Here is a 24,656-nt window from a genome sequence, read left to right as displayed (position 1 = left end):
CCCTGACACAGACACCCCCCCCCCGCTCTCACATCCAACACCCTGACACAGACACCCCCCCCCCCCCCGCTCTCACATCCAACACCCTGACACAGACACCTCCCCCCGCTCTCACATCCAACACCCTGACACAGACACCCCCCCCCGCTCTCACATCCAACACCCTGACACAGACACTCCCCCCCCCCGCTCTCACATCCAACACCCTGACACAGACACCTCCCCCCCGCTCTCACATCCAACACCCTGACACAGAAACTCCCCCCCCCCCCCGCTCTCACATCCAACACCCTGACACAGACACTCCCCCCCCCCGCTCTCACATCCAACACCCTGACACAGGCACTCCCCCCCCCCGCTCTCACATCCAACACCCTGACACAGGCACTCCCCCCCCCCCGCTCTCACATCCAACACCCTGACACAGACACTCCCCCCCCCCCCGCTCTCACATCCAACACCCTGACACAGACACCTCCCCCCCGCTCTCACATCCAACACCCTGACACAGACACCCCCCCCCCCCCGCTCTCACATCCAACACCCTGACACAGACACCCCCCCCCCCGCTCTCACATCCAACACCCTGACACAGAAACTCCCCCCCCCGCTCTCACATTCAACACCCTGACACAGACACCCCCCCCCCGCTCTCACATCCAACACCCTGACACAGACACCCCCCCCCCCGCTCTCACATCCAACACCCTGACACAGACACCCCCCCCCCGCTCTCACATCCAACACCCTGACACAGACACTCCCCCCCCCGCTCTCACATCCAACACCCTGACACAGACACCTCCCCCCCCCCCGCTCTCACATCCAACACCCTGACACCCCCCCCCCGCTCTTACATCCAACACCCTGACACAGACACCCCCCCCCCGCTCTCACATCCAACACCCTGACACAGACACTCCCCCCCCCGCTCTCACATCCAACACCCTGACACAGACACCTCCCCCCCCCGCTCTCACATCCAACACCCTGACACAGACACCTCCCCCCCCCCCGCTCTCACATCCAACACCCTGACACCCCCCCCCCGCTCTCACATCCAACACCCTGACACAGACACCCCCCCCCCGCTCTCACATCCAACACCCTGACACAGACACCTCCCCCCCGCTCTCACATCCAACACCCTGACACAGACACCCCCCCCCCCCCCGCTCTCACATCCAACACCCTGACACAGACACCTCCCCCCCGCTCTCACATCCAACACCCTGACACAGACACCTCCCCCCCCCCCCGCTCTCACATCCAACACCCTGACACAGACACTCCCCCCCCCCCGCTCTCACATCCAACACCCTGACACAGACACCTCCCCCCCGCTCTCACATCCAACACCCTGACACCCCCCCCCGCTCTCACATCCAACACCCTGACACAGACACCTCCCCCCCCCCCCCCGCTCTCACATCCAACACCCTGACACAGACACTCCCCCCCCCCGCTCTCACATCCAACACCCTGACACAGACACTCCCCCCCCCCCGCTCTCACATCCAACACCCTGACACAGACACCTCCCCCCCCCCCGCTCTCACATCCAACACCCTGACACAGACACCCCCCCCCCCCGCTCTCACATCCAACACCCTGACACAGACACCCCCCCCCCGCTCTCACATCCAACACCCTGACACAGACACCTCCCCCCCGCTCTCACATCCAACACCCTGACACAGACACCTCCCCCCCCCCCGCTCTCACATCCAACACCCTGACACAGACACTCCCCCCCCCCGCTCTCACATCCAACACCCTGACACAGACACCCCCCCCCCGCTCTCACATCCAACACCCTGACACCCCCCCCCCGCTCTCACATCCAACACCCTGACACAGACACCCCCCCCCCCGCTCTCACATCCAACACCCTGACACAGACACCCCCCCCCCCGCTCTCACATCCAACACCCTGACACAGACACCCCCCCCCCCCGCTCTCACATCCAACACCCTGACACAGACACCCCCCCCCCGCTCTCACATCCAACACCCTGACACAGACACTCCCCCCCGCTCTCACATCCAACACCCTGACACAGGCACTCCCCCCTCTCACATCCAACACCCTGACACAGACACCCCCCCCCCCGCTCTCACATCCAACACCCTGACACAGACACTCCCCCCCCCCGCTCTCACATCCAACACCCTGACACAGAAACTCCCCCCCCCGCTCTCACATCCAACACCCTGACACAGACACCTCCCCCCGCTCTCACATCCAACACCCTGACACAGGCACTCCCCCCCCCCCGCTCTCACATCCAACACCCTGACACAGACACTCCCCCCCCCCCGCTCTCACATCCAACACCCTGACACAGAAACTCCCCCCCCCGCTCTCACATCCAACACCCTGACACAGACACCTCCCCCCGCTCTCACATCCAACACCCTGACACAGACACCCCCCCCCCCCGCTCTCACATCCAACACCCTGACACAGACACCCCCCCCCCGCTCTCACATCCAACACCCTGACACAGACACCCCCCCCCCCGCTCTCACATCCAACACCCTGACACAGACACTCCCCCCCCCGCTCTCACATCCAACACCCTGACACAGACACTCCCCCCCCCCCCCGCTCTCACATCCAACACCCTGACACAGACAACCCCCCCCCCGCTCTCACATCCAACACCCTGACACAGACACCCCCCCCCGCTCTCACATCCAACACCCTGACACAGACACTCCCCCCCCCCGCTCTCACATCCAACACCCTGACACAGACACTCCCCCCCCCCCGCTCTCACATCCAACACCCTGACACAGACACCCCCCCCCCCGCTCTCACATCCAACACCCTGACACAGACACCTCCCCCCCCCCGCTCTCACATCCAACACCCTGACACAGACACTCCCCCCCCCCCGCTCTCACATCCAACACCCTGACACAGACACCCCCCCCCGCTCTCACATCCAACACCCTGACACAGACACCCCCCCCCCGCTCTCACATCCAACACCCTGACACAGACACTCCCCCCCCCCCGCTCTCACATCCAACACCCTGACACAGACACTCCCCCCCCCGCTCTCACATCCAACACCCTGACACAGACACCTCCCCCCCGCTCTCACATCCAACACCCTGACACAGAAACTCCCCCCCCCCGCTCTCACATCCAACACCCTGACACAGACACCTCCCCCCCCGCTCTCACATCCAACACCCTGACACAGACACCCCCCCCCCGCTCTCACATCCAACACCCTGACACAGACACCTCCCCCCCGCTCTCACATCCAACACCCTGACACAGACACCTCCCCCCCCCCCGCTCTCACATCCAACACCCTGACACAGACACCTCCCCCCCCGCTCTCACATCCAACACCCTGACACAGACACCCCCCCCCCCCGCTCTCACATCCAACACCCTGACACAGACACCCCCCCCCCCCGCTCTCACATCCAACACCCTGACACAGACACCTCCCCCCCCCCCCGCTCTCACATCCAACACCCTGACACAGACACCTCCCCCCCGCTCTCACATCCAACACCCTGACACAGACACCCCCCCCCCCCCCCGCTCTCACATCCAACACCCTGACACAGACACTCCCCCCCCCGCTCTCACATCCAACACCCTGACACAGGCACTCCCCCCCGCTCTCACATCCAACACCCTGACACAGACACCCCCCCCCCGCTCTCACATCCAACACCCTGACACAGACACTCCCCCCCCCCGCTCTCACATCCAACACCCTGACACAGACACTCCCCCCCCCCCGCTCTCACATCCAACACCCTGACACAGACACCTCCCCCCCGCTCTCACATCCAACACCCTGACACAGACACCTCCCCCCCCCCCCGCTCTCACATCCAACACCCTGACACCCCCCCCCCCCGCTCTCACATCCAACACCCTGACACAGACACCTCCCCCCCCCCCGCTCTCACATCCAACACCCTGACACAGACACCCCCCCCCCCCGCTCTCACATCCAACACCCTGACACAGACACCTCCCCCCCCCCCGCTCTCACATCCAACACCCTGACACAGACACTCCCCCCCCCCCCCGCTCTCACATCCAACACCCTGACACAGACACCTCCCCCCCGCTCTCACATCCAACACCCTGACACAGACACCTCCCCCCCCCCGCTCTCACATCCAACACCCTGACACAGACACCTCCCCCCCCCCCGCTCTCACATCCAACACCCTGACACAGACACCTCCCCCCCCCGCTCTCACATCCAACACCCTGACACAGACACCTCCCCCCCCCCCTCTCACATCCAACACCCTGACACAGACACCTCCCCCCCGCTCTCACATCCAACACCCTGACACAGACACCTCCCCCCCCCGCTCTCACATCCAACACCCTGACACAGACACCCCCCCCCCCCCCCCCCGCTCTCACATCCAACACCCTGACACAGACACCTCCCCCCCGCTCTCACATCCAACACCCTGACACAGACACCTCCCCCCCCCCGCTCTCACATCCAACACCCTGACACAGACACCTCCCCCCCCGCTCTCACATCCAACACCCTGACGACCCCCCCCCCCGCTCTCACATCCAACACCCTGACACAGACACCTCCCCCCCGCTCTCACATCCAACACCCTGACACAGACACCCCCCCCCCCCCCCGCTCTCACATCCAACACCCTGACACAGACACCTCCCCCCCCGCTCTCACATCCAACACCCTGACACAGACACCTCCCCCCCCCGCTCTCACATCCAACACCCTGACACAGACACTCCCCCCCCCCCCGCTCTCACATCCAACACCCTGACACAGACACCTCCCCCCCCCCGCTCTCACATCCAACACCCTGACACAGACACTCCCCCCTCTCACATCCAACACCCTGACACAGACACTCCCCCCCCCCCCGCTCTCACATCCAACACCCTGACACAGACACCCCCCCCCCCCCGCTCTCACATCCAACACCCTGACACAGACACCTCCCCCCCCCCGCTCTCACATCCAACACCCTGACACAGACACCTCCCCCCCCGCTCTCACATCCAACACCCTGACACAGGCACTCCCCCCTCTCACATCCAACACCCTGACACAGACACTCCCCCCCCCCGCTCTCACATCCAACACCCTGACACAGACACCCCCCCCCGCTCTCACATCCAACACCCTGACACAGACACTCCCCCCCCCCCGCTCTCACATCCAACACCCTGACACAGACACCCCCCCCCCCGCTCTCACATCCAACACCCTGACACAGACACTCCCCCCCCCCCGCTCTCACATCCAACACCCTGACACAGACACCTCCCCCCCGCTCTCACATCCAACACCCTGACACAGACACCTCCTCCCCCCCCGCTCTCACATCCAACACCCTGACACAGACACCTCCCCCCCCCCCGCTCTCACATCCAACACCCTGACACAGACACTCCCCCCCCCGCTCTCACATCCAACACCCTGACACAGACACTCCCCCCCCCCGCTCTCACATCCAACACCCTGACACAGACACTCCCCCCCCCCCGCTCTCACATCCAACACCTTGACACAGACACTCCCCCCCCCCCGCTCTCACATCCAACACCCTGACACAGACACCTCCCCCCCGCTCTCACATCCAACACCCTGACACAGACACCTCCCCCCCCCCGCTCTCACATCCAACACCCTGACACCCCCCCCCCCGCTCTCACATCCAACACCCTGACACAGACACCTCCCCCCCCCCGCTCTCACATCCAACACCCTGACACAGACACCTCCCCCCCCGCTCTCACATCCAACACCCTGACACAGACACCTCCCCCCCCCCGCTCTCACATCCAACACCCTGACACAGACACCTCCCCCCCCCCCGCTCTCACATCCAACACCCTGACACAGACACCTCCCCCCCCCGCTCTCACATCCAGCACCCTGACACAGACACCTCCCCCCCCCCCCGCTCTCACATCCAACACCCTGACACAGACACCTCCCCCCCGCTCTCACATCCAACACCCTGACACAGACACCTCCCCCCCCCGCTCTCACATCCAACACCCTGACACAGACACCCCCCCCCCCCCGCTCTCACATCCAACACCCTGACACAGACACCTCCCCCCCCCGCTCTCACATCCAACACCCTGACACAGACACCTCCCCCCCCCGCTCTCACATCCAACACCCTGACACAGACACCTCCCCCCCCGCTCTCACATCCAACACCCTGACACCCCCCCCCCCGCTCTCACATCCAACACCCTGACACAGACACCTCCCCCCCGCTCTCACATCCAACACCCTGACACAGACACCCCCCCCCCCCCCGCTCTCACATCCAACACCCTGACACAGACACCTCCCCCCCCCCGCTCTCACATCCAACACCCTGACACAGACACTCCCCCCCCCCGCTCTCACATCCAACACCCTGACACAGACACCTCCCCCCCCCCCGCTCTCACATCCAACACCCTGACACAGACACTCCCCCCCCCCCCCCGCTCTCACATCCAACACCCTGACACAGACACTCCCCCCCCTCTCACATCCAACACCCTGACACAGACACTCCCCCCCCCCCCCCGCTCTCACATCCAACACCCTGACACAGACACCCCCCCCCCCCCCGCTCTCACATCCAACACCCTGACACAGACACCTCCCCCCCCCCCGCTCTCACATCCAACACCCTGACACAGACACCTCCCCCCCCGCTCTCACATCCAACACCCTGACACAGGCACTCCCCCCCCTCTCACATCCAACACCCTGACACAGACACTCCCCCCCCCCGCTCTCACATCCAACACCCTGACACAGACACCCCCCCCCCCGCTCTCACATCCAACACCCTGACACAGACACTCCCCCCCCCCCGCTCTCACATCCAACACCCTGACACAGACACCCCCCCCCGCTCTCACATCCAACACCCTGACACAGACACCTCCCCCCCCCGCTCTCACATCCAACACCCTGACACAGACACCTCCCCCCCCCCCGCTCTCACATCCAACACCCTGACACAGACACTCCCCCCCCCCCGCTCTCACATCCAACACCCTGACACAGACACTCCCCCCCCCCCGCTCTCACATCCAACACCCTGACACAGACACTCCCCCCCCCGCTCTCACATCCAACACCCTGACACAGACACCCCCCCCCCCCGCTCTCACATCCAACACCCTGACACAGACACCCCCCCCCCGCTCTCACATCCAACACCCTGACACAGACACTCCCCCCCCCCCGCTCTCACATCCAACACCCTGACACAGACACCCCCCCCCGCTCTCACATCCAACACCCTGACACAGACACCTCCCCCCCGCTCTCACATCCAACACCCTGACACAGACACTCCCCCCCCCCGCTCTCACATCCAACACCCTGACACAGACACCTCCCCCCCCCCCGCTCTCACATCCAACACCCTGACACAGACACCCCCCCCCCCCGCTCTCACATCCAACACCCTGACACAGACACCTCCCCCCCCCGCTCTCACATCCAACACCCTGACACAGACACCCCCCCCCCCGCTCTCACATCCAACACCCTGACACAGACACCCCCCCCCCCGCTCTCACATCCAACACCCTGACACAGACACCCCCCCCCCCCGCTCTCACATCCAACACCCTGACACAGACACCTCCCCCCCCCGCTCTCACATCCAACACCCTGACAGACACCTCCCCCCCCCCCCCGCTCTCACATCCAACACCCTGACACAGACACTCCCCCCCCCCGCTCTCACATCCAACACCCTGACACAGACACCTCCCCCCCCCCGCTCTCACATCCAACGCTCTCACATCCAACACCCTGACACAGACACCCCCCCCCCCCGCTCTCACATCCAACACCCTGACACAGACACCCCCCCCCGCTCTCACATCCAACACCCTGACACACACCCCCCCCTCTCACAACCAACACCCTGACACAGACACTCCCCCCGCTCTCACAACCAACACCCTGACACAGACACTCCCCCCCCCCGCTCTCACATCCAACACCCTGACACAGACACTCCCCCCGCTCTCACAACCAACACCCTGACAACCCCCCCCCCGGTCTCACATCCAACACCCTGACACAGACACCCCCCCGCTCTCACATCCAACACCCTGACACACACCCCCCCGCTCTCACATCAACACCCTGACACACACCCCCCCCCCCGCTCTCACATCCAACACCCTGACACAGAAACTCCCCCCCCCGCTCTCACATCCAACACCCTGACCACAGACACCCCCCCCCCCCCGCTCTCACATCCAACTCCCTGACACAGACAACCCCCCCGCTCTCACATCCAACACCCTGACACAGGCACTCCCCCTCTCACGTCTAACACCACAACACACACACACACTCCCCCCCCCCCCCCGCTCTCGCATCCAACTCCGCAACACACACTCCCCAGATTCACACACATTAACATACACAGGCACGCTGATTCACATGCAATACACACACACATTAACACGCACAGGCACGAATTCCTAACCATGATGATTGTGTATTAATGCCCTTTCTCCCCAGCTGCGAGTGAGGGAGCACCCACTGTTAGGGCCGTATGTGGAAGACCTCTCCGCGTAAGTATTACCATTTACTGTATAGCCCGGGGGTGCACTTCCTGCCCGGGGAGCTCACAATCTAAGGCAGGGGGGCTGAACTCCAGTCCTCAAACATCCCCAACCGGACAGGACAGGTTTTCAGGACTGGAGTTGAGCACCGGAGTTGAGTACCCCTGGCATGGGTTATAGATCCCACGTAGCGGGCAACGGTTCACATTTCTGTTTAAATTTCCATTTTCTTCGGGTTCTTCAAATTTGAGTGACCTGGAACCTCCCTGTATATTTTCCCAGTTCTGAGGCAGCCATCACTCCTCAGTGTTATGTTGTTACTAATGTAACTTTTACCCTTGGCTTCTCAGCCAGTTGCCTTGGCAACACCCCTTTTCCCCCGGCTACACCCCTTTTCCCCCAGTAAGTTGGGCTGCCCCCTTCTCCCCCTGCCTGTTGGCACAGCCTGACTATTCCCTGCTCTTTCAGCCAGCAGCCATCTTGAGCAGTCACCTCGCTTATCTCTTCTGGTGAAGTGATTGTAATTTACCTGTCCCTGATACTAAAGCTATCCCGATACCTTGCATTGTCCTATTTGCCATTCTAGTCCCCCTCTCCCCTCCATTGCTCCCATTCCACAGTGTTTACCCCAGTATCTTTTCTCCTTTTTATTTGTATTGTTGTGTCCAATAAACACTTCAGCAATTAAGAAGCTTCCCCTCCTTAGTATATGGGGTTGCGTTGATCTGCCTCATCTCACTTGCCACAGTGCGCCTGGGACAGAGCATTGCATGTTACCTTTTTAATTCTTCCTTCCCCCGTAATCTCTTGAAAAAAAAATGTGTGCCGCCATCATTAATCCAACCCAACATTTAAGGAAGACTCTGGAGGAACAATCTCCGTACCCGTAGAACAGTTTTTACAAATGGTCTTACCACAAGAGATGATATATATATGTATATATTTATATCTATCTCTCCCACGCACACATACACCGCCCTCACATACACATCTATACTCCCCTCACATACACATCTATACTCCCCACACAAACACACCAAGCAGGGGGTCACCGAGCTGAAGCACATACATTTCTGCTCCTGGGACTTCTTTATCCCGGGAAGTTGCTGCGCGTGGCGTCCCCACCAGGGGAAACACAATCGTGGCACGTGGGCCGATAAACACCCGCCACGGCTTCCTATTGCCAATTGACACAGCAAGAAGTCTTTAACCCTTTGAGTGCTGGAGGACCCACCAGCACACGCCATCACATGATCGCTCCGTCTCCAGTAACGGGACGCGAGGGGAGGAGTCACCCCCCTTCCGGTCCTCCCCCGGGCGTGCTCTCCCATTAGTATAACGCGCGGGCTTGTTTTAACGCAGTCACTACATCCTGTGGCCCCTGGAGAGCCGGACTCCACGACACAGGGGTGGGCACCTCCAGTCCTCAAGGACCACCAACAGGTCAGGTTTTCAGGATATCCCTGCTTCAGCACAGGTAGCTCAATCAATGGCTCAGTCGAAGAAGCAGGGATATCCTGAAAACCATATTTGTGTTGGCCCTTAAGGACTGGAGTTGCTAGCATGTCCTGGGGAGCTGAAAGGGTTACATCATTCATTAGGAATATTCTGAATATGAGGATATAACTCTTGTTGTTCTCTGTTTGCAGGAATGTCGTATCGACCTATGAAGATATTCAGGTGAGCAATGCAAACGTCTAACTGTATATTAGGTATCTGTCTCTATTATTGTACAATTGGACCCAGTAAAAGAAAATTGGACTCAGTAATAATATATGCACCTGTATTGAAAACTGGTTAAACGACAGACAACAGAGGGTTGTCATAAATGGAACCTTTTCAGGTTGGGCTAAAGTCGTGAGTGGAGTACCTCAGGGATCGGTACTGGGACCCCTGCTTTTTAACTTGTTTATTAATGACCTTAACGTTCTGATCGAGAGCAAAGTCTCCATCTTTGCTGATGATACTAAATTGTGTAAGGTAATAGAATCAGAGCAGGATGTAATTTCTCTCCAGAAGGACTTGGAGAGACTGGAAATGTGGGCAGATAAATGGCAAATGAGGTTTAATACAGATAACTGTAAGGTTATGCATTTGGGATGCAAGAATAAAAATGCGACTTACAAATTAAATTGGGGGAATCCTTGATGAAGAAGGATTTAGGAGTGCTTGTAGGCAGCAGATTTATTTACATTAGAAAAGAGGCGTCTAAGAAGCGATATGATAACTATATACAAATATATTCGGGGACAGTACAAGGAGCTTTCAAAAGAACTCTTCATCCCACGGGCAGTACAAAGGACTCGGGGCCATCCCTTAAGGTTGGAGGAAAGGAAATTTCACCAGCAACAAAGGAAAGGGTTCTTTACAGTAAGGGCAGTTACAGTGTGGGATTCATTAGCCATGGAGACTGTGATGGCAGATACAATAGATTTGTTCAAAAAAAGGTTGGGCGTCTTTTTAGATAGGAAAGGTATACAGGGATATACCAAATAAGTATACATGGGAAGGATGTTGATCTAGGGATTAATCCGATTGCCAATTCTTGGAGTCAGGAAGGAATTCATTACCTCACACTGCAGCAATCACACGTACTACATGCACCTCACACTGCAGCAATCACACGTACTACATGCACCTCACACTGCAGCAATCACACGTACTACATGCACCTCACACTGCAGCAATCACACGTACTACATGCACCTCACACTGCAGCAATCACACGTACTACATGCACCTCACTGCAGCAATCACACGTACTACATGCACCACACTGCAGCAATCACACGTACTACATGCACCTCATACTGCAGCAATCACACGTACTACATGCACCTCACACTGCAGCAATCATACGTACTACATGCACCTCACTGCAGCAATCACACGTACTACATGTACCTCACACTGCAGCAATCACACGTACTACATGCACCTCACACTGCAGCAATCACACGTACTACATGCACCTCACACTGCAGCAATCACACGTACTACATGCACCTCACACTGCAGCAATCATACGTACTACATGCACCTCACTGCAGCAATCACACGTACTACATGCACCTCACACTGCAGCAATCATACGTTCTACATGCACCTCACACTGCAGCAATCACACGTACTACATGCACCTCACACTGCAGCAATCACACGTACTACATGCACCTCACACTGCAGCAATCACACGTACTACATGCACCTCACTGCAGCAATCACACGTACTACATGCACCACACTGCAGCAATCACACATACTACATGCACCTCATACTGCAGCAATCACACGTACTACATGCACCTCACACTGCAGCAATCATACGTACTACATGCACCTCACTGCAGCAATCACACGTACTACATGTACCTCACACTGCAGCAATCACACGTACTACATGCACCTCACACTGCAGCAATCACACGTACTACATGCACCTCACACTGCAGCAATCACACGTACTACATGCACCTCACACTGCAGCAATCATACGTACTACATGCACCTCACTGCAGCAATCACACGTACTACATGCACCTCACACTGCAGCAATCATACGTTCTACATGCACCTCACACTGCAGCAATCACACGTACTACATGCACCTCACACTGCAGCAATCACACGTACTACATGCACTTCACACTGCAGCAATCACACGTACTACATGCACCTCACACTGCAGCAATCACACGTACTACATGCACCTCACACTGCAGCAATCATACGTACTACATGCACCTCACTGCAGCAATCACACGTACTACATGTACCTCACACTGCAGCAATCACACGTACTACATGCACCTCACTGCAGCAATCACACGTACTACATGCACCTCACACTGCAGCAATCGCACGTAATACATGCACCTCACACTGCAGCAATCACACGTACTACATGCACCTCACACTGCAGCAATCACACGTACTACATGCACCTCACACTGCAGCAATCACACGTACTACATGCACCTCGCACTGCAACAATGACACGTACTACATGCACCTCACACTGCAGCAATCACACGTACTACATGCACCTCACACTGCAGCAATCACACGTACTACATGCACCTCACACTGCAGCAATCACACGTACTACATGCACCTCACACTGCAGCAATCACACGTACTACATGCACCTCACTGCAGCAATCACACGTACTACATGTACCTCACACTGCAGCAATCACACGTACTACATGCACCTCACACTGCAGCAATCACACGTACTACATGCACCTCACACTGCAGCAATCACACGTACTACATGCACCTCACACTGCAGCAATCACACGTACTACATGCACCTCACACTGCAGCAATCACACGTACTACATGTACCTCACTGCAGCAATCACACGTACTACATGCCCCTCACTGCAGCAATCACACGTACTACATGCCCCTCACTGCAGCAATCACACGTACTACATGCCCCTCACTGCAGCAATCACACGTACTACATGCACCTCACACTGCAGCAATCACACGTACTACATGCACCTCACACTGCAGCAATCACACGTACTACATGCACCTCACACTGCAGCAATCACACGTACTACATGCACCTCACACTGCAGCAATCACACGTACTACATGCACCTCACACTGCAGCAATCACACGTACTACATGTACCTCACACTGCAGCAATCACACGTACTACATGTACCTCACACTGCAGCAATCACACGTACTACATGCACCTCACTGCAGCAATCACACGTACTACATGTACCTCACACTGCAGCAATCACACGTACTACATGCACCTCACACTGCAGCAATCACACGTACTACATGCACCTCACACTGCAGCAATCACACGTACTACATGCACCTCACTGCAGCAATCACACGTACTACATGCACCTCACTGCAGCAATCACACGTACTACATGCACCTCACACTGCAGCAATCGCACGTACTACATGCACCTCACTGCAGCAATCACACGTACTACATGCACCTCACACTGCAGCAATCACACGTACTACATGTACCTCACACTGCAGCAATCACACGTACTACATGTACCTCACACTGCAGCAATCACACGTACTACATGCACCTCACACTGCAGCAATCACACGTACTACATGCACCTCACACTGCAGCAATCACACGTACTACATGCACCTCACACTGCAGCAATCACACGTACTACATGCACCTCACACTGCAGCAATCACACGTACTACATGCACCTCACTGCAGCAATCACACGTACTACATGCACCTCACACTGCAGCAATCACACGTACTACATGCCCCTCACTGCAGCAATCACACGTACAACATGCACCTCACACTGCAGCAATCACACGTACTACATGCAGCTCACACTGCAGCAATCACACGTACAACATGCACCTCACACTGCTGCAATCACACGTACTACATGCACCTCACACTGCAGCAATCACACGTACTACATACACCTCACTGCAGCAATCACACGTACTACATGCAGCTCACACTGCAGCAATCACACGTACAACATGCACCTCACACTGCAGCAATCACACGTACTACATGCACCTCACTGCAGCAATCACACGTACTACATGCAGCTCACACTGCAGCAATCACACGTACAACATGCACCTCACACTGCAGCAATCACACGTACTACATGTACCTCACACTGCAGCAATCACACGTACTACATGCACCTCACTGCAGCAATCACACGTACTACATGTACCTCACACTGCAGCAATCACACGTACTACATGCACCTCACACTGCAGCAATCACACGTACTACATGCACCTCACACTGCAGCAATCACACGTACTACATGCACCTCACTGCAGCAATCACACGTACTACATGTACCTCACACTGCAGCAATCACACGTACTACATGCACCTCACACTGCAGCAATCACACGTACTACATGCACCTCACACTGCAGCAATCACACGTACTACATGCACCTCACTGCAGCAATCACACGTACTACATGCACCTCACTGCAGCAATCACACGTACTACATGCACCTCACACTGCAGCAATCACACGTACTACATGCACCTCACACTGCAGCAATCACACGTACTACATGCACCTCACTGCAGCAATCACACGTACTACATGCCCCTCACTGCAGCAATCACACGTACTACATGCCCCTCACTGCAGCAATCACACGTACTACATGCACCTCACACTGCAGCAATCACACGTACTACATGCACCTCACACTGCAGCAATCACACGTACTACATGCACCTCACACTGCAGCAATCACACGTACTACATGCACCTCACACTGCAGCAATCACACGTACTACATGCACCTCACACTGCAGCAATCACACGTACTACATGTACCTCACACTGCAGCAATCACACGTACTACATGTACCTCACACTGCAGCAATCACACGTACTACATGCACCTCACTGCAGCAATCACACGTACTACATGTACCTCACACTGCAGCAATCACACGTACTACATGCACCTCACACTGCAGCAATCACACGTACTACATGCACCTCACACTGCAGCAATCACACGTACTACATGCACCTCACTGCAGCAATCACACGTACTACATGCACCTCACTGCAGCAATCACACGTACTACATGCACCTCACACTGCAGCAATCGCACGTACTACATGCACCTCACTGCAGCAATCACACGTACTACATGCACCTCACACTGCAGCAATCACACGTACTACATGTACCTCACACTGCAGCAATCACACGTACTACATGTACCTCACACTGCAGCAATCACACGTACTACATGCACCTCACACTGCAGCAATCACACGTACTACATGCACCTCACACTGCAGCAATCACACGTACTACATGCACCTCACACTGCAGCAATCACACGTACTACATGCACCTCACACTGCAGCAATCACACGTACAACATGCACCTCACACTGCAGCAATCACACGTACTACATGCACCTCACTGCAGCAATCACACGTACTACATGCACCTCACACTGCAGCAATCACACGTACAACATGCACCTCACACTGCAGCAATCACACGTACTACATGCAGCTCACACTGCAGCAATCACACGTACAACATGCACCTCACACTGCTGCAATCACACGTACTACATGCACCTCACACTGCAGCAATCACACGTACTACATACACCTCACTGCAGCAATCACACGTACTACATGCAGCTCACACTGCAGCAATCACACGTACAACATGCACCTCACACTGCAGCAATCACACGTACTACATGCACCTCACTGCAGCAATCACACGTACTACATGCAGCTCACACTGCAGCAATCACACGTACAACATGCACCTCACACTGCAGCAATCACACGTACTACATGTACCTCACACTGCAGCAATCACACGTACTACATGCACCTCACTGCAGCAATCACACGTACTACATGTACCTCACACTGCAGCAATCACACGTACTACATGCACCTCACACTGCAGCAATCACACGTACTACATGCACCTCACACTGCAGCAATCACACGTACTACATGCACCTCACTGCAGCAATCACATGTACTACATGTACCTCACACTGCAGCAATCACACGTACTACATGTACCTCACACTGCAGCAATCACACGTACTACATGCACCTCACACTGCAGCAATCACACGTACTACATGCACCTCACACTGCAGCAATCACACGTACTACATGCACCTCACACTGCAGCAATCACACGTACTACATGCACCTCACACTGCAGCAATCACACGTACTACATGCACCTCACTGCAGCAATCACACGTACTACATGCACCTCACACTGCAGCAATCACACGTACTACATACACCTCACACTGCAGCAATCACACGTACTACATGCAGCTCACACTGCAGCAATCACACGTACAACATGCACCTCACACTGCAGCAATCACACGTACTACATGCACCTCACTGCAGCAATCACACGTACTACATGCAGCTCACACTGCAGCAATCACACGTACAACATGCACCTCACACTGCAGCAATCACACGTACTACATGTACCTCACACTGCAGCAATCACACGTACTACATGCACCTCACTGCAGCAATCACACGTACTACATGTACCTCACACTGCAGCAATCACACGTACTACATGCACCTCACACTGCAGCAATCACACGTACTACATGCACCTCACACTGCAGCAATCACACGTACTACATGCACCTCACTGCAGCAATCACACGTACTACATGTACCTCACACTGCAGCAATCACACGTACTACATGTACCTCACACTGCAGCAATCACACGTACTACATGTACCTCACACTGCAGCAATCACACGTACTACATGCACCTCACACTGCAGCAATCACACGTACTACATGCACCTCACTGCAGCAATCACACGTACTACATGTACCTCACTGCAGCAATCACACGTACTACATGCACCTCACACTGCAGCAATCACACGTACTACATGCACCTCACACTGCAGCAATCACACGTACTACATGCACCTCACTGCAGCAATCACACGTACTACATGCACCTCACTGCAGCAATCACACGTACTACATGCACCTCACACTGCAGCAATCGCACGTACTACATGCACCTCACTGCAGCAATCACACGTACTACATGCACCTCACACTGCAGCAATCACACGTACTACATGCACCTCACTGCAGCAATCACACGTACTACATGCCCCTCACTGCAGCAATCACACGTACTACATGCCCCTCACTGCAGCAATCACACGTACTACATGCACCTCACACTGCAGCAATCACACGTACTACATGCACCTCACACTGCAGCAATCACACGTACTACATGCACCTCACACTGCAGCAATCACACGTACTACATGCACCTCACACTGCAGCAATCACACGTACTACATGCACCTCACACTGCAGCAATCACACGTACTACATGTACCTCACACTGCAGCAATCACACGTACTACATGTACCTCACACTGCAGCAATCACACGTACTACATGCACCTCACACTGCAGCAATCACACGTACTACATGCACCTCACTGCAGCAATCACACGTACTACATGCACCTCACACTGCAGCAATCGCACGTACTACATGCACCTCACTGCAGCAATCACACGTACTACATGCACCTCACACTGCAGAAATCACACGTACTACATGCACCTCACTGCAGCAATCACACGTACTACATGCCCCTCACTGCAGCAATCACACGTACTACATGCCCCTCACTGCAGCAATCACACGTACTACATGCACCTCACACTGCAGCAATCACACGTACTACATGCACCTCACACTGCAGCAATCACACGTACTACATGCACCTCACTGCAGCAATCACACGTACTACATGCACCTCACTGCAGCAATCACACGTACTACATGCACCTCACACTGCAGCAATCGTACGTACTACATGCACCTCACTGCAGCAATCACACGTACTACATGCACCTCACACTGCAGCAATCACACGTACTACATGTACCTCACACTGCAGCAATCACACGTACTACATGCACCTCACACTGCAGCAATCACACGTACTACATGCACCTCACACTGCAGCAATCACACGTACTACATGCACCTCACACTGCAGCAATCACACGTACTACATGCACCTCACACTGCAGCAATCACACGTACTACATGCACCTCACACTGCAGCAATCACACGTACTACATGCACCTCACTGCAGCAATCACACGTACTACATGCACCTCACTGCAGCAATCACACGTACTACATGCACCTCACACTGCAGCAATCACACGTACAACATGCACCTCACTGCAGCAATCACACGTACTACATGCCCCTCACTGCAGCAATCACACGTACTACATGCACCTCACACTGCAGCAATCACACGTACTACATGCACCTCACTGCAGCAATCACACGTACTACATGCACCTCACTGCAGCAATCACACGTACTACATGCACCTCACACTGCAGCAATCACACGTACTACATGCACCTCACACTGCAGCAATCACACGTACTACATGCACCTCACACTGCAGCAATCACACGTACAACATGCACCTCACACTGCAGCAATCACACGTACTACATGCACCTCACTGCAGCAATCACACGTACTACATGCACCTCACACTGCAGCAATCACACGTACTACATGCACCTCACTGCAGCAATCACACGTACTACATGTACCTCACACTGCAGCAATCACACGTACTACATGTACCTCACACTGCAGCAATCACACGTACTACATGTACCTCACACTGCAGCAATCACACGTACTACATGCACCTCACACTGCAGCAATCACACGTACTACATGCACCTCACTGCAGCAATCACACGTACTACATGTACCTCACTGCAGCAATCACACGTACTACATGCACCTCACACTGCAGCAATCACACGTACTACATGCACCTCACACTGCAGCAATCACACGTACTACATGCACCTCACTGCAGCAATCACACGTACTACATGCACCTCACTGCAGCAATCACACGTACTACATGCACCTCACACTGCAGCAATCGCACGTACTACATGCACCTCACTGCAGCAATCACACGTACTACATGCACCTCACACTGCAGCAATCACACGTACTACATGCACCTCACTGCAGCAATCACACGTACTACATGCCCCTCACTGCAGCAATCACACGTACTACATGCACCTCACTGCAGCAATCACACGTACTACATGTACCTCACACTGCAGCAATCACACGTACTACATGTACCTCACACTGCAGCAATCACACGTACTACATGTACCTCACACTGCAGCAATCACACGTACTACATGCACCTCACACTGCAGCAATCACACGTACTACATGCACCTCACACTGCAGCAATCACACGTACTACATGCACCTCACACTGCAGCAATCACACGTACTACATGCACCTCACACTGCAGCAATCGCACGTACTACATGCACCTCACTGCAGCAATCACACGTACTACATGCACCTCACACTGCAGAAATCACACGTACTACATGCACCTCACTGCAGCAATCACACGTACTACATGCCCCTCACTGCAGCAATCACACGTACTACATGCCCCTCACTGCAGCAATCACACGTACTACATGCACCTCACACTGCAGCAATCACACGTACTACATGCACCTCACACTGCAGCAATCACACGTACTACATGCACCTCACACTTCAGCAATCGCACGTACTACATGCACCTCACTGCAGCAATCACACGTACTACATGCACCTCACACTGCAGCAATCGCACGTACTACATGCACCTCACTGCAGCAATCACACGTACTACATGCACCTCACACTGCAGCAATCACACGTACTACATGTACCTCACACTGCAGCAATCACACGTACTACATGCACCTCACACTGCAGCAATCACACGTACTACATGCACCTCACACTGCAGCAATCACACGTACTACATGCACCTCACACTGCAGCAATCACACGTACTACATGCCCCTCACTGCAGCAATCACACGTACTACATGCACCTCACACTGCAGCAATCACACATACTACATGCACCTCACACTGCAGCAATCACACGTACTACATGCACCTCACACTGCAGCAATCACACGTACTACATGCCCCTCACACTTCAGCAATCACACGTACTACATGCACCTCACACTGCAGCAATCACACGTACTACATGCACCTCACACTGCAGCAATCACACGTACTACATGCACCTCACACTGCAGCAATCACACGTACTACATGCACCTCACACTGCAGCAATCACACGTACTACATACACCTCACTGCAGCAATCACACGTACTACATGCAGCTCACACTGCAGCAATCACACGTACAACATGCACCTCACACTGCAGCAATCACACGTACTACATGCACCTCACTGCAGCAATCACACGTACTACATGCAGCTCACACTGCAGCAATCACACGTACTACATGCACCTCACTGCAGCAATCACACGTACTACATGCAGCTCACACTGCAGCAATCACACGTACAACATGCACCTCACACTGCAGCAATCACACGTACTACATGTACCTCACACTGCAGCAATCACACGTACTACATGCACCTCACTGCAGCAATCACACGTACTACATGTACCTCACACTGCAGCAATCACACGTACTACATGCACCTCACACTGCAGCAATCACACGTACTACATGCACCTCACACTGCAGCAATCACACGTACTACATGCACCTCACTGCAGCAATCACATGTACTACATGTACCTCACACTGCAGCAATCACACGTACTACATGTACCTCACACTGCAGCAATCACACGTACTACATGCACCTCACACTGCAGCAATCACATGTACTACATGCACCTCACACTGCAGCAATCACACGTACTACATGCACCTCACACTGCAGCAATCACACGTACTACATGCACCTCACACTGCAGCAATCACACGTACTACATGCACCTCACACTGCAGCAATCACACGTACTACATGCACCTCACTGCAGCAATCACACGTACTACATGCACCTCACACTGCAGCAATCACACGTACAACATGCACCTCACACTGCAGCAATCACACGTACTACATGCAGCTCACACTGCAGCAATCACACGTACAACATGCACCTCACACTGCAGCAATCACACGTACTACATGCACCTCACACTGCAGCAATCACACGTACTACATACACCTCACTGCAGCAATCACACGTACTACATGCAGCTCACACTGCAGCAATCACACGTACAACATGCACCTCACACTGCAGCAATCACACGTACTACATGCACCTCACTGCAGCAATCACACGTACTACATGCAGCTCACACTGCAGCAATCACACGTACAACATGCACCTCACACTGCAGCAATCACACGTACTACATGTACCTCACACTGCAGCAATCACACGTACTACATGCACCTCACTGCAGCAATCACACGTACTACATGCACCTCACACTGCAGCAATCACACGTACTACATGCACCTCACACTGCAGCAATCACACGTACTACATACACCTCACTGCAGCAATCACACGTACTACATGCAGCTCACACTGCAGCAATCACACGTACAACATGCACCTCACACTGCAGCAATCACACGTACTACATGCACCTCACTGCAGCAATCACACGTACTACATGCAGCTCACACTGCAGCAATCACACGTACAACATGCACCTCACACTGCAGCAATCACACGTACTACATGTACCTCACACTGCAGCAATCACACGTACTACATGCACCTCACTGCAGCAATCACACGTACTACATGTACCTCACACTGCAGCAATCACACGTACTACATGCACCTCACACTGCAGCAATCACACGTACTACATGCACCTCACACTGCAGCAATCACACGTACTACATGCACCTCACTGCAGCAATCACACGTACTACATGTACCTCACACTGCAGCAATCACACGTACTACATGTACCTCACACTGCAGCAATCACACGTACTACATGTACCTCACACTGCAGCAATCACACGTACTACATGCACCTCACACTGCAGCAATCACACGTACTACATGCACCTCACTGCAGCAATCACACGTACTACATGTACCTCACTGCAGCAATCACACGTACTACATGCACCTCACACTGCAGCAATCACACGTACTACATGCACCTCACACTGCAGCAATCACACGTACTACATGCACCTCACACTGCAGCAATCACACGTACAACATGCACCTCACTGCAGCAATCACACGTACTACATGCCCCTCACTGCAGCAATCACACGTACTACATGCACCTCACACTGCAGCAATCACACGTACTACATGCACCTCACACTGCAGCAATCACACGTACTACATGCACCTCACACTGCAGCAATCACACGTACTACATGCCCCTCACACTTCAGCAATCACACGTACTACATGCACCTCACACTGCAGCAATCACACGTACTACATGCACCTCACACTGCAGCAATCACACGTACTACATGCACCTCACACTGCAGCAATCACACGTACTACATGCACCTCACACTGCAGCAATCACACGTACTACATGCACCTCACACTGCAGCAATCACACGTACTACATGCACCTCACTGCAGCAATCACACGTACTACATGCACCTCACACTTCAGCAATCGCACGTACTACATGCACCTCACTGCAGCAATCACACGTACTACATGCACCTCACACTGCAGCAATCGCACGTACTACATGCACCTCACTGCAGCAATCACACGTACTACATGCACCTCACACTGCAGCAATCACACGTACTACATGTACCTCACACTGCAGCAATCACACGTACTACATGCACCTCACACTGCAGCAATCACACGTACTACATGCACCTCACACTGCAGCAATCACACGTACTACATGCACCTCACACTGCAGCAATCACACGTACTACATGCACCTCACACTGCAGCAATCACACGTACTACATGCACCTCACTGCAGCAATCACACGTACTACATGCACCTCACACTGCAGCAATCACACGTACTACATGCACCTCACTGCAGCAATCACACGTACTACATGCACCTCACACTGCAGCAATCACACGTACAACATGCACCTCACTGCAGCAATCACACGTACTACATGCCCCTCACTGCAGCAATCACACGTACTACATGCACCTCACACTGCAGCAATCACACGTACTACATGCACCTCACACTGCAGCAATCACACGTACTACATGCACCTCACACTGCAGCAATCACACGTACTACATGCACCTCACTGCAGCAATCACACGTACTACATGCACCTCACTGCAGCAATCACACGTACTACATGCACCTCACACTGCAGCAATTGCACGTACTACATGCACCTCACTGCAGCAATCACACATACTACATGCACCTCACACTGCAGCAATCACACGTACTACATGTACCTCACTGCAGCAATCACACGTACTACATGCACCTCACACTGCAGCAATCACACGTACTACATGCACCTCACACTGCAGCAATCACACGTACTACATGCACCTCACTGCAGCAATCACACGTACTACATGCACCTCACTGCAGCAATCACACGTACTACATGCACCTCACACTGCAGCAATCGCACGTACTACATGCACCTCACTGCAGCAATCACACGTACTACATGCACCTCACACTGCAGCAATCACACGTACTACATGCACCTCACTGCAGCAATCACACGTACTACATGCCCCTCACTGCAGCAATCACACGTACTACATGCACCTCACTGCAGCAATCACACGTACTACATGTACCTCACACTGCAGCAATCACACGTACTACATGTACCTCACACTGCAGCAATCACACGTACTACATGTACCTCACACTGCAGCAATCACACGTACTACATGCACCTCACACTGCAGCAATCACACGTACTACATGCACCTCACACTGCAGCAATCACACGTACTACATGCACCTCACACTGCAGCAATCACACGTACTACATGCACCTCACACTGCAGCAATCGCACGTACTACATGCACCTCACTGCAGCAATCACACGTACTACATGCACCTCACACTGCAGAAATCACACGTACTACATGCACCTCACTGCAGCAATCACACGTACTACATGCCCCTCACTGCAGCAATCACACGTACTACATGCCCCTCACTGCAGCAATCACACGTACTACATGCACCTCACACTGCAGCAATCACACGTACTACATGCACCTCACACTGCAGCAATCACACGTACTACATGCACCTCACACTTCAGCAATCGCACGTACTACATGCACCTCACTGCAGCAATCACACGTACTACATGCACCTCACACTGCAGCAATCGCACGTACTACATGCACCTCACTGCAGCAATCACACGTACTACATGCACCTCACACTGCAGCAATCACACGTACTACATGTACCTCACACTGCAGCAATCACACGTACTACATGCACCTCACACTGCAGCAATCACACGTACTACATGCACCTCACACTGCAGCAATCACACGTACTACATGCACCTCACACTGCAGCAATCACACGTACTACATGCCCCTCA

The 24,656-nt window shown here is 54.4% G+C and overlaps 1 protein-coding gene across 1 annotated transcript in view; it reads left to right on the top strand.

Annotated features, from left to right (window-relative positions):
- KIF14 (kinesin family member 14) overlaps positions 1-24,656 on the top strand; it is a 245,239-nt gene that overhangs the window by 36,448 nt on the left and 184,135 nt on the right. Inside the window, exons 6-7 of the mRNA XM_075617062.1 lie at positions 8,547-8,599; positions 10,240-10,270. Of these exons, the coding sequence (XP_075473177.1) occupies positions 8,547-8,599; positions 10,240-10,270 (84 nt within the window). The remainder of the gene's footprint in view (positions 1-8,546; positions 8,600-10,239; positions 10,271-24,656) is intronic.

This window comes from Ascaphus truei, chromosome 10, assembly GCF_040206685.1.
Source record: "Ascaphus truei isolate aAscTru1 chromosome 10, aAscTru1.hap1, whole genome shotgun sequence".
Classification (NCBI taxonomy): Eukaryota; Metazoa; Chordata; class Amphibia; order Anura; family Ascaphidae; genus Ascaphus; species Ascaphus truei.
Note: the sequence above shows the minus strand (reverse complement) of the source record. Positions and strands in the feature narration are given on the sequence as shown.